The sequence below is a fragment of the Excalfactoria chinensis genome, chromosome 4, assembly GCF_039878825.1.
Source record: "Excalfactoria chinensis isolate bCotChi1 chromosome 4, bCotChi1.hap2, whole genome shotgun sequence".
Taxonomy (NCBI): Eukaryota; Metazoa; Chordata; class Aves; order Galliformes; family Phasianidae; genus Excalfactoria; species Excalfactoria chinensis.
Window position 1 is genome coordinate 33,198,899 of NC_092828.1, and position 12,855 is coordinate 33,211,753.

The 12,855-nt window shown below is 38.7% G+C and overlaps 1 protein-coding gene across 16 annotated transcripts in view; it reads right to left on the reverse strand.

The window, feature by feature from the left end:
• The window catches only part of CAMK2D (calcium/calmodulin dependent protein kinase II delta), a 151,246-nt gene that overhangs the window by 36,851 nt on the left and 101,540 nt on the right, over positions 1–12,855 (reverse strand). For all 16 annotated transcript variants that reach the window (XM_072334467.1, XM_072334457.1, XM_072334456.1 and 13 more), the window contains exons 7-10: positions 9,439–9,541; positions 2,142–2,225; positions 1,231–1,325; positions 385–507 (exon numbers count right to left, since the gene is read on the reverse strand). In XM_072334467.1, the coding sequence (XP_072190568.1) occupies positions 385–507; positions 1,231–1,325; positions 2,142–2,225; positions 9,439–9,541 (405 nt within the window). The remainder of the gene's footprint in view (positions 1–384; positions 508–1,230; positions 1,326–2,141; positions 2,226–9,438; positions 9,542–12,855) is intronic.

Sequence of the window (12,855 nt, forward strand, 5' to 3'; positions counted from 1 at the left end):
TAATCTAACTCAACAAGTCCATTAATTTCCTGCTTTTCAATTTCATCATCACAGTTGTAAGAAAAAAGCTGTAAAACATTATGTAACTGAACATCACTTTCTTGCACATCTTTTCCTCGAGATCTTAAAATCGTGCTCTAATTACGCCAGTGAAATTCTGTATCATGAATTCAAGGCAAAGAAGTTTACATCTGCAAAATCTCTTGTCAGAGGCTGACATAAGTGTATAATTACAATTTTACACTCTACTATTTTAATAACTGCAACAGAATACCAGAAGTAAGGACAAAAATTACCCTCCAAACACCTTCAGGAGATGCTAAAGTATACCATAAAGTGATTTGTCTTTCAAATTACTTTGTTAAATACGTGGAAATTACTTACACAGATCCATGGATGCTTTAGTGCTTCTGAAGCTGTGATACGTTTTGCAGGGTTGATGGTAAGCATTTTATTGATAAGGTCTTTTGCTTCAGGAGTCACTGTATCCCATTCTGGTGAGGGAAACTTAAGAAAAATATGTATGTGTGTATTATCTTGCATAATCACTACACAATTTTACAAGACATTAACTAATAATGGGTCTGTGATATTAACAGCTAGTTTTAAGTTAAAAAACACTTTTCCACAATCAGAAAAGACTGAATTAGCCAGATTAGCGCAGTGAATTTCTCCATCACTGTTCTGGGTTTTTTAATTTGGTTCAGACGCAGTACATTTATGGAGTACATTTGATATAATCTAATATATCACATTATGTACTAAGTATGTGCAATACCTGCACAGTTTAGTCTCCGCACTTACTCATTTCTTACCCTCAGCTGAAACTGTTAACTCCTACTGTCGTTTTATTTACTACTGTGTAGTGGCTTGTTCAATTGGAAGATGACAAGATAGACCAAAGCATAACACAGACAGCCATAGCAATGCAATCACCTTTCAGTCATTAACCTCCAGAATTGAATTCAAATAAGAACTTCAAAATTAGAAGGCACAGTATCTTCATCATTCACAAATGACTTAAAGATGAGAATCAATGGTCCTCTGTTTCTCTATCTGCTTTATTTAATATAAACGAATGGATGATATTGCAGAATTCATAATGCCACAAACCATCGGGTGCTACTTATCAACAGTCATAATGCTTACTTTCAAATACACATTCAGCTAATGAAACTAATATTTTTGAGAAGCTCTATAGGTGCTTGTGTTTACAAAAGTAACACATACATCATAAGCACCAGCCTTTATCTGCTGGTAAAGTCTGTGCTGGTCTTCATCCCAGAAAGGAGGATAACCCACCAGGAGGATGTACAGAATGACACCTGCAGAAATTGTAGTGATAATTAGGCAATAGCAAGGGAAAAAACAAAAAACCAAAACAAAGCAATTCATTTTGTACCCAATAAAAGTGCGAAACTAATGACTCAAAAGAAGGATCCCAACTACTGAAAACCACTTCCCACTCATACTGGAGAATAAAGTAAACATAGGGTTCATGAGACAACCTCCTACAGAGTGTGAGTAAGAATGATAAAAAATCAGATTTGTTAAACTGAGAATATCTAGTTAGCTGGAGAAATAGATGTGTACTTTTCAAAGATCATGAAAGTTCTATGAAAATAACACTTCTGGTGATATCACGTTATCTGTACTGCTGTCTGTAACACTACTACTAATGTCAGACAAAGAAAACTTGGACAACTCAGTTTACCTCTATAAATATATGGTTGATAGGAAATGAAGTTTGCCTGCTAGCTTTACAGGGATGATTCATTATGACTAAAGAAAAATGCTTTCATAAATACAACCAAATAAGTGTGGGCAGAAGTACAAGACAGAAACTCATCATTTGTTCCCACACAGGTAACAATTCCTTTGCTGGTACTATAAATTACACTGTTTGAAGACCTGGGTGATAAAATAATTGCTCTCTACTCCACTTAAAAAAAAAAATCCTTTAGTCTCAGACTTCAAAACTGCAGTTCCAACATCTCAATTTCTTCTAAAAATTAATAATGAATATTAACCAATACCTATTTTCTGATGTGTTATTCCACATCAGGCATTCTGGATGTCATCCTTCCCTTAATGTACTTTACAGTTGACTGACAGCACTGTCTTTCAGAATAAGTCCTTACCACATGCCCACATATCCACAGGTTTTCCATATGGATCTTTCCGTAAGACTTCTGGAGAAAGGTATCCTGGAGTGCCAGCAAAACCTGTCACAAGGCAAGGAAAGTACTTTCAAAAACTGTATGTGCTCCTTAAAAAGCAAAGTCATTTTCATGTTATTCGAGAACACACAGGATCTTTGCAAAATATCCAGCAATAACCACTTAATCTTCAACTTTCCATTCTATAGCAAAATGCCTAAATGTAGCAATAACAGAAATACTTATGCAGACCTGGCCCATGCCCTTTTTGCCACCATCTCTACATGTCAACAGTCAAGAGGACAGTGAAAAGCCAACTGGTTACTCATCTACCCTAACAATGCAGACTGAACAGTTGTGTCAAGGGTCTGGTGAAAATGCAACAGTGGAAGATTTCCAGAAAGATTTCCAGACAGCTGAAAAAATGTCACTCATGACATTTTTTAGTCATACGCTGTAGAAAGACAGTCAGTAGTAAGGTGCAAATCCATCTGCTCAGGTTTAAAGCAAAAAAAGTTTGTGGAGCAAGGAGAACATGGGAAACACGGAGTGATCCCCTTGGAGATATCAACTGATAGACAGCAAATGCATTCTATGCTTGCCCAAAACTGTGAACACTGTTTCCGAGGTTTGTTTTTGTTTGTTTGTTGTTTTCAATCCCTACCCTAATCTAGTCTATTTTAAACTAGTGCCAAATTATACAAATTATTTTTGTAAACATGACTCACTCGGGACTTCTGAGTCCATCTTCTGTCAGCTGTGAAGACTATTTTCACACATAAAGTACTATCTCCAGTGACATTTATGGGGAACTGATTAACAAAATAGAGCAGCACTTAAGCTAGACTACTGCAGCTATAAGGAACATTTTAAAAGCCCTATTCAAACCTACATGAGGGTTGATTTCCGAGAAAACAACATATAATGCTAAATTTAGAAAAGCTCACATATGGAGCAATTTCTCATTTACAAGAAAAAGAGAGAGTAGAAATACTGTTCTAATTTCCTTTTACAGAAGCAGAAACTCAAATCAGCCAGGGCCAGACAATGGCAAAGTAAATGCTCAGAAATGCTCATGATTAGATTTCTTGGGAGTACCACTGGCTATTGCTTTGTATGAAGACAGACAACTTAGGATTCAGTTTTCTTACAGCCTTTGCTGTTCATATTCCACACAACTGCTGCTAAGACTATTTCACTGAAACACTCACTTCCTAGAAGTGATGCAGCCTGTGGAACCTCTTAACAAGAGTTCACAAAAAGCATCTCCAAAGCCATCCACCCTTTACAATTTGGATGTTCTTCATTTTTCAGCAGCAGTGGTCTTCAATTAGGAGAAATAAAAAATGAAGGTTTAAATTGTAGTCATTATTCAGGATACTGTAATTGGCAAAAGCTTCACAATACATAAGGCTCTGTACTTTTTGTTAGTATAGTTGCTCTTGTATTTTTGTCTAAAATATACGCTTGGAAATACTTGGAAGATGAGAATTTGAAAAACCACCTGTTATTTCTGAAAGACCAGAATGTATTCCACAAGACTTGTGCTGAACAGAGGACAAGCAATGAAACTTATGAAAGATGGCGATAAGGGGTGAAGTAGACAACTACAGAAAAAGGAAGCCTCTGCCATGCAGCTGGCAATCATTTCAGGGTGGAAAGAGGAAATGAACAAACACGCTGTGTGTACTCTACTCAGAATGTGCCTAAATAGTTTAATGCAAAATTGGCTTGCGTTTTTCAGTATCCTGATATGAGAACCATGAATTCCAAAGTACTATCATACAGGAAACACAATTTAAGCTCCTTTGAGAAGCTAATAAATTCATATTCTGATTAGCTTTAAATAGAGCGGTTTCATAATTTTTCCTGGAAGTAGGGCTCTACATTAATATTTTGTTTCATTTTAAATGCAAAGTTGTACTGATGTTCAACCTTACCATAGCTCCCCAAACGTTACCATACATCACTTGGAAATTATCATTATACTAAAAATATAGTAACTAGTAACTTTGTCTCTTGATGAGGTTACAGAATGAATCTACATTTATCAGAAATAACAGGTCAGAAATAAATCATAATAAATACGAGTGCATTTTTCAGAAAACTATTACTAACAGCAAACAGCAGTAATCAACTTAGCTAAAAAAAAAAAAAAAAAAAAAAAAAAAAAAAAAAAAAAAAGGAACTTGCAGACCTGGAAATTGTGACTGTATATTATTTAGTAAAGGCTATATCACAGTATACTATTATTCTCATCTGATATTAAATACGTATTCAGAGGCCCGAGACAAATGCTGCGCTGTGTCTTGTTCAGTGGTGCATACATACATGAGACAGCATGTTCGTCAAACTAAAGAGCTTACAGTCTCAAAAACCTCTGCAAAGGTTACATATTTACTTCATAAATGTTGAGAATGTCTCGAGTCAAACCTGCACTGGAGGCTAAATATAATCCCATAAATTAAATTAACAAAGAGAGATATCTGTTAAAAACAGAGAAAGAGATTACTGCACTAAGACCCACCCTATGCTTTCATCACCACCTTGCTAACATAACTCCCTTTGACTCAAGAATAAATGTTCAAATGAGTAGCCTGGTGAAAAGGTATGAAAAATGAGGCTCCAAGGTGCAAGAACAAGCCTCTGATAGCAAATATAGGGCAACAGCCTTCATTGCCTGCAAAGCCGGATCTAGAAGAGTAACTGTATACAATCCAAATTTAATGCAGCTCCTGCTACAAAAAAAAAACAAACACAGCAGAGCTTCTCAAGTGAGCAGTGTTTTGCATATTTTAGTCCTAGCTTCAAGGCTAGCTGAAGACAAGATGTAGCTGGGACTATAGCTACCAGTGAGTCAACTGCAGCCCCTTGACAGACATGAGAGAGAGTCGCCTGTTACAGTGAGCAAGTGGAGCCTGCCAGACACTTTCCCAGCACACTTAACACCTGCTAGCAGGGTGGGGTGTATCCACTAAACAGATGAGCAGTTTCTACAAACAGTCATGAAACAAGTTTGCTCTATAAACTGTGAACTGTGAAAGCATCCCCATAGTATCCAAGCACACAAGCTTCCTACTGATCGCACATCCATGCTTTAAGCAAAGTAACTGTCATACCACAGGACTACAAAAAAAAAAAAAAAGAAAAAATAAATAAAAGAAAGAAAGAAACTCCGATGCTGAGCTATAATTAGAATCAGACCATGCTATGAGTCACTAAGTGCTGCAGAATCCACTGGAAAGCAGAAAAAAAAACACTCTGGAAGGAAGAGAAAGTTCAGCACATCAGAGTTCATGTTTCTGCCTTGCTAAAGCAGTCATAAGAAGATTAAGGAAGGCACTCAGAACATCACTGAAAGCTTTTGCAGTTCTATAACAGATATAAAACTCATTCATTTTATCAAATATTACAAATAAAACACCACTTTCTGTCACTATTCCTTTCTTCCAGCTTCTTTGTTCCTTACATATATATTTTGAAGGCATTCATCTCACTCTCTACCAAGCTCAGCACAAAGACCTCATGATGCTAAGTCTGAAACAATCACATCAGATGCACCAACTGACCAATACAGTGCAAGGTTTCACAGGCAGCTGCAATCTCATGTGCGTTGTCTGCATCCATATAGATAGAACATCTAGAGAAAATAGTCCTGAAGTTCATTCTGCTCATTTTTTTCTTGAAAGGCTTCCTGTTTTCCACATGTTTTCATCATTTTAACAAATTATTTGTATTCTGTCTTCTCTCTATTCAACTCTTTTTGGGCTAGTCTATTCATTAATGTGCAAGAGCAAACTCCACTCTCTTTTGTGGATTACTGAAATCCATTTATATAGAGGCTGGGATTTAAAACAGCAGGCTAGCTTATAAAGCTACCAACATATGTCCAGTGGTACTGTCTGTACATGAACACGTGGATGCATCCTAGATTTCAAACTCTCAATCTCTCAATACACTGCTTTGTCCAAAATCCGTCATGCTTTTATTCTAAGCTTTGATAGCAAGCTTGCAATCACTTTGTTCAATTTCAGTTGCGCTTTCTGCTGCTGTAAATGAGAATATGTAGCTGCCACAAATCACACAGAATCACAGAATTATAGGGGTTGGAAGGGACCTCTAGAGATCATCGAGTCCAACCCCCTGCCAAAGCAGGCTCCCTACACCACATCACACAGGTAGGCGTCCAGGTGGGTCTTGAATATCTCCAGAGAAGGAGACTCCGCCACCTCCCTGGGCAGCCTGTTCCAGTGCTCCGTCACCCTCACCGTAAAGAAGTTCTTGCGCACATTCGTGCTGAACTTTCTATGCTGAAGTTTCAGCCCATTTCCCCTAGTCCTGTCCCCACGCACTACTGAAAACAGACCAGCCTCGCCACTATGGCTCCCATAACTCAGGTATTTATAAACCTGGATCAAATCCCCTCTCAGCCTTCTTTTCTCAAGGCTAATCAGACCCAGTTCCCTAAGTCTCTCCTCGTAGGGGAGATGGTCCAGGCCCTTCACCATCTTTGTGGCCCTCCGCTGGACTCTTTCCAAGAGATCCCTGTCTTTTTTGTACTGGGGAGCCCAGAACTGGACACAGTATTCCAGATGAGGCCTCACCAGGGCAGAGTAGAGGGGGAGGATCATCTCCCTTGACCTGCTGGCTACGCTCTTTTTAATGCACCCCAGTATGCCATTGGCCTTTTGGGCTACAAGGGCACACTGCTGGCTCATGGCCAACCTGTCGTCCACCAGGACGCCCAGGTCCCTCTCAGCAGAGCTCCTCTCCAGCAGGTCTTCCCCCAGCCTGTACTGGTGTATGCAATTATTTCTACCCAGGTGCAAGACTCTACACTTGCTTTTGTTAAACCTCATCTGGTTTCTTGCTGCCCAGCTCTCCAGCCTGTCCAGGTCTCTCTGAATGGCCGCACAGCCTTCAGGCGTGTCAGCCAATCCTCCCAGCTTCGTGGCATCAGAAAACTTGATGATGGTGGTCACTGTCCCCTCATCAAGGTCGTTGATGAAGATGTTGAACAAGACCGGACCCAGCACAGACCCCTGGGGATGCCGCTAGTTACAGGATATTTTACAGGCCAGTTACAAATATTTTATTGTTTGTTTTTTTCTTTCTTAGATAGAAAATGACTTCAGGCTTGCACTTTCCATCTGTTCAAACAGGGTAGTATTTGAGATTGAGGAATTATATTTGGACATTTCCTGTTATTTAAAATGACCAATATGAAATTTTCCTCCCCTATTTCCTTGGGCATCTGTGAACTGTAACAAATTATCTATAATAAGCATTTTAAAAAAATCATTAACAAAAAAAGGAATTACTTTAGAGGGACTGGAGAGAGCTCACTATCCCCATCCTTTTTTCAGATCCTGAAGCACAGCTTTGTACATTCCAAGTATTGACTCTGGAGATCTAGTTTAAACAGAGTTGCCAGCTGCAGGAGAGAAGAAACCCTCCAATCCCAGCGCTTCATGAACTGAACTGAGGCACAGAAAGTGCACTCTTTTGCTGACTATATATACACACAGAGCCTGTTTACGCATTCCAATAAGTCTTTGTCACCTTTGCCATCAAGGAAGTATGTTCTCAGTTTCTCTCAGATCAAGATTACGTTTTCAAAAGTATCACAGTAGCAGAGAAACTCCTGGATTTATGGTGTCCACGGTCTCCCTTATGAGATGCTTCTATACCAGCAGTTGAACATACTTTATAAGCTAGTTTATTTTGAACTAAGCGGGTAAAATAAATTTTTGTGAACAGCTTTACTAGCAGGTCTGAAGGGGCAGTCACCTCTAGGACAGTGACATAAGCAGCTGAGACAGATAACTTGGACTCTTACAGCAATATATGGATTACCGTCTAAAGTAAAATTTTCAGGTATTTCCAATGAACAAACAGCTGCTCAGATAACATGTTCTGACTTCTGGGTGTGGGAATGGAATGTCCCAATGTTTCTGTATTGGAACTAACAGAATAAATATTTTACTAATAGTTCTTTTCAGGGGGCTCTTTTTACTACATCAGGGGCTTCTGATACGTCTTTGCATGCTCAGCAAAAAGGTAAAGTAATTTATAGTCACACAGGCTAGGTAGGTGAAGTAATTTACAGGTATGAAGACAGCATCTTTTGTCTGTCCAGCTATCTAGAATACCTCTGAGCCTTGAGTTAAAGATAAGTTAAACATCCCACTCCTAAACAGTGTAACAAGGATGTCAACAGGCTCATTATATTGAAAGACTACTAATTTTTGGAGCTGGACAAACAAGATCTGAGTGATATTTAGGAGGAGAAGTTAAAGAATTAGCAATTCATATATGTTTAGATAGCAACAATTTATGTTTAGCCAGTATCCATATGTTTAGCCAAGTGCAGGGAATCTAATGTTCTCAGCCAATGAGGAACCAGTAGAGGAAAAGAAAAGCGTTGGGCCACAGGGCATAGAAGTTGTAACACTCTCTCTGCAGGTGCGTTCCTGCTTGCAGGATGCCTGCCGTTGCCACTGAGAATAAAACCTGCTTTTATCAGAGACACTGTCCTGATAAATTGTTTGGATATTTCCAACATGAGCAGCTGTACTCAACAGTATAAACCCACAGCCTTATTCCTCAGTTACATGAGTGACTAAATGGAAATCAGCCATCTCCTTCCCAGCCTCTATGCTCACATTTTCTTTCCACAGACAGAAAAGCAAAAGCAAGAAAGAAGGGAGTTGTGTTTTAATCAAACTTACAGGCAGACAAAAGCCAAGGCAAACCAGGAGTCAGTAAATCTAAGTTTCAGAGTCAAGGAATGTCAAAGACATTCTGTGCCAATAGAAGAGATTTCTGCCAAATCATTTTATGCAGCAGTTTGGGAAGATCATTTAGCTTTGCCAGTAAAGAAAAGGTTATGAGGCTGAGCCTCTTCTTGCCTAATCAAGCTCTTTTATGTGGAAATTTAGCCACAGCTCATTTTTGAAGCTGCTTCTCTTTTCTTCTCTCTGTTGTTTTTGTTGTTGTTGTTTGTTTGTTTGCTTTGCTGTTGTTTGTTTTAATAAACAAAGTCTGCTTCCAATCTCTCCTTAATTCAATGAGAATTACAGATAACGTTCTTCCTGAAGGAAAAAGTTCAAAAGTTTACCTTGGTGTAGAGCTTGAACTATGAACAAAATATGCTTATAAACTACATCCTGTCATCACACAGCTACGTGTTCTACACTACAGTGAGGAGCTAACAGATTTGGGAGGCTTTGAGGCAGCATTTAATAAATACTAAGATAAGTAAAAAATACATACTTACCAAACCAAGCCTGTTGTTCCCCTTGGACTTCTATAGCCAATCCAAAGTCTGCCAGTTTTACTGCTGCTCCCTTGGATTTGCTAGCTAAAAGTAAGTTCTCAGGCTTTATTTGGAAAGAGAAAAAAAGTTGAGATTAAAAAATAAGTAAATATAATTATATAATTTAGACAGGTTTTTTTCCCTTTTTTTTCTTTTTTTTTCTTTTGTTTTTGTTTTGTTTGCTTAAGGTGGTCTGGAAAAGAAGAAATACTTTCAAGGAGTAAAAAAAAAATAAAACACCACGTATTTTCTCCATAAAAGTTAAAAACTACTTTCCACTCTTACTTGGGAAGAATCACTAGGTCTGTAAACTACCATCGTGATCCAACATGACAGCCAGAGCACAGACAAAAGTGCAAATCTCCTGGAGATGTACGTAAGCTAGAACTGCTGCATGGCACTGCGATAGCTTTGTTTGATATGACAGTTCAGAGAGCCCTAAGAACTCACTATATGGAAAAAGCTGCTGAAAAACCCCAAAGCCTGCATATCCTTTGATTCACAGTCTGACCTATGCAGTTAGTAGGATAAGGCATTTCTAACTGTAGACTGTAGACTTTGCACGACAACAGTAGCAGCCACATTTTCATATTTATATTTAGAGGGCAGGTGTATTTGCAGTGCAAATCTTTCTACAATAAAACAGCACGCCCACATTTGTGCTTGCCAAGAACCGACCACAGATAACAATGTAGGTCTGGGAAAGTTCCCACTTTGCTCTTTTAGAGCGTGTTGGTCACATCTGAAATCAAATGCTTCAGTATACCTCCACAGTCAAAAGGAAAGGACTTCATAACAGCAGCGCCATTCTAGCCTTCATGAAGCTTTAAGCGATGCCACAATGCTTATCATTGGATTTAAACATATATTTAAACATACAGTCACTTCTTGCAGGTTCTCTTACCATAGTGAGAAAAGTTTAATTCCTAAAGCAATGGATGATTTTATGTGGTTATGACCTTCAGCAGTTCAAAAGCAGTGCAATGTCTCACTGTCTCGGTTGAAAGAGAACTACTGATCTACCAAGCCTTTCTAATTCGGAACATAAGGTTCCATTTGAAATAGTAGTTTTGTGTTCTTTGTTGTTGGTTATTTATTTATTCCAACACACACCTTTATCTTCAGAAGCGCTCTACAAGAAATATCACCACCAAGGGTGAATATTATTCAACACAAGATGAAGCAAATTAACTCCTATGCCACAACAACAGCCTTCTGAGGAATGCTGTGTGGGACTATACCCTTAAACAACACACAGCTGTCACTTCTGGATGATGAGAGACATACCAGAAAATTATCATGCATGAACTTGGAATGACTGCAAGGACTTGGAAGATGTTAACAGCCCGGTCTGGGCCATTTAGAACCCTGCATGCAATAATGTCACCCTATGTTATTGGGAATGGCTGCAGTCAAGCATGCAGAACAGCAGTGCTAACTACAGAAATTACTTACAAATAAATTAACGTGATTTATGCCTTATTTTTTCAAAGGTTTTTATACTCAGAGATTAAGTACTAAATCTCTGTACATTTTTCCCGAAATACAAGTAGAGTTGAGTGAGTTGTTATTTTGTTATTGCCAGTTTTAAAGAACTTTAACTTCCATGGGGAATGCAAGTGAGTTGTAATCAGATAATTTAACAAAAGCAGCAGATTGCCAAGAACTGAAATCCCTTCATGGAAGTGCATTTCTACCATCTGTTAAAGGCAGACTGCCACTAGGAGGTCAGTTTATTCCAGACGTAGGATCCACAACCATTCTGACTTACACAAGAGAGTGTAACAACAAGCAGCGAAGTAGTTGTGAGGGGCTGCAAATGCTCCAATCTTTTGCCACTATATTCTACTTAAGGATGAATAAATGGAATGTGATTGCTCAACTGTTCAAATCTCCTTTATCACTGGCCCCATCACACACCCCAGACGTGACATCAAGCAGTTCAGGGATTCATGCCAAGCCATAAACATCTTCTATGTGTGCTGTTGCTCTGCTCATGGGTCTCTGCATCTTCTTTTCTGTACAGGGTGTTCTGCTGGGTTTTACCAGAGTCCTTCATTTCTCTCTTTTTTTTTTTTTTTTTTTTCTTTTTTCTCTCCATTTTGCCAGAAAGGAGCAAGCAAAGAAAGAATGTTCACTGTTTCATGAAGTTTTCACTTTCAGAAATCAAGTTCGGTACCACAGTTTGGCAGGAACATTTTTTCCTCTTAATGTTTCCAATTCATCCTGGATTTGCCAGAATCAGAAATCCACACATTTTGCAACAGTGAACAGCTGGATTTAATGCATTACTGAAGAAAAGGTTATTTCACGTGAGTGTAAGAAGGGCTCTAGAAAGCATTCCTTATCGTAGTCTGAAAGCCAGTTTACAAGGCTACAATCCACTTATTTTATTCCTTTTAATGCTGAAAGCATGAAACTATGTGTGCTGTGAGAACAGGAAACTGCTGGATCTGCTGGAAAAATGACGTTTTCTCATTTAAACTTGTTCCATGTTATCTGGCTGCCTGCCAACCAAGAGCTACAGCGTGGGTAAGGACTTGCCCATGTTGTACAACTGTGACCTGAGGAGATCCACAAGTATAAAACAGATCGAAGATTTAAGTGTCTCTCTGAAATTTATTACTCTCAAAGCTTTCTGGCATCTCTAACATTTTATGGTCACAGATGATACAGACCTTTACAAATTCAAACAATAATTCTAACAGTTGTTTACCAGGAATTAGAAGGATGGCAATAAATAAGACAGCATTCTGAGTCCAAAGTTATTATTAATGATAACTACCAGAACAGTCCTATCCTGGGAGGAAATTCCTACTCCATATAACTCATCCAGGAAGGAAAATAAGTGACAGAGAAGCCATGCAAGAAAGAATTAGTGTGTTCCACTGCTTTAGCCCACGCGCCATTTTTCTTCTGTAAAGGATCTGCTATTTCAGATGGTATGCTTCCACCTGCTTTCAAACTGAAATCTTCTTTTATTTGATATCTTGAAGCCCCACTGTCCAAACCAAGATCTCCTCCTTCCCAAAAGGCTGGTTTCCTACTAGCTGTGCGACATGGACTTGCCACTGACCTTCCCAGTAAAAGAAACCAATCTTTAATGGTTTCTTTCTATGCCTGTTTTAAATACAGGAAGCAATATTCTCCAGCCATTTGGGAATGTACACAGCTAAGAAAGAGGTAACACTCAGTACAGGAGTTTTCTTTCAAAATCTTCTATCCCAACACTAAGTATTCATCAGGTAGGAACATCATGGTGGAAATGCTGTAAGAATTCCAGCTTCCTAGAGTGGTTTTATAGTGCGCACATCTGTAGGAGAGATGTTTCTGTGCCAGCAGTCTCACAGCAGCTGGCCTTTTCTCACTGATGTGTGT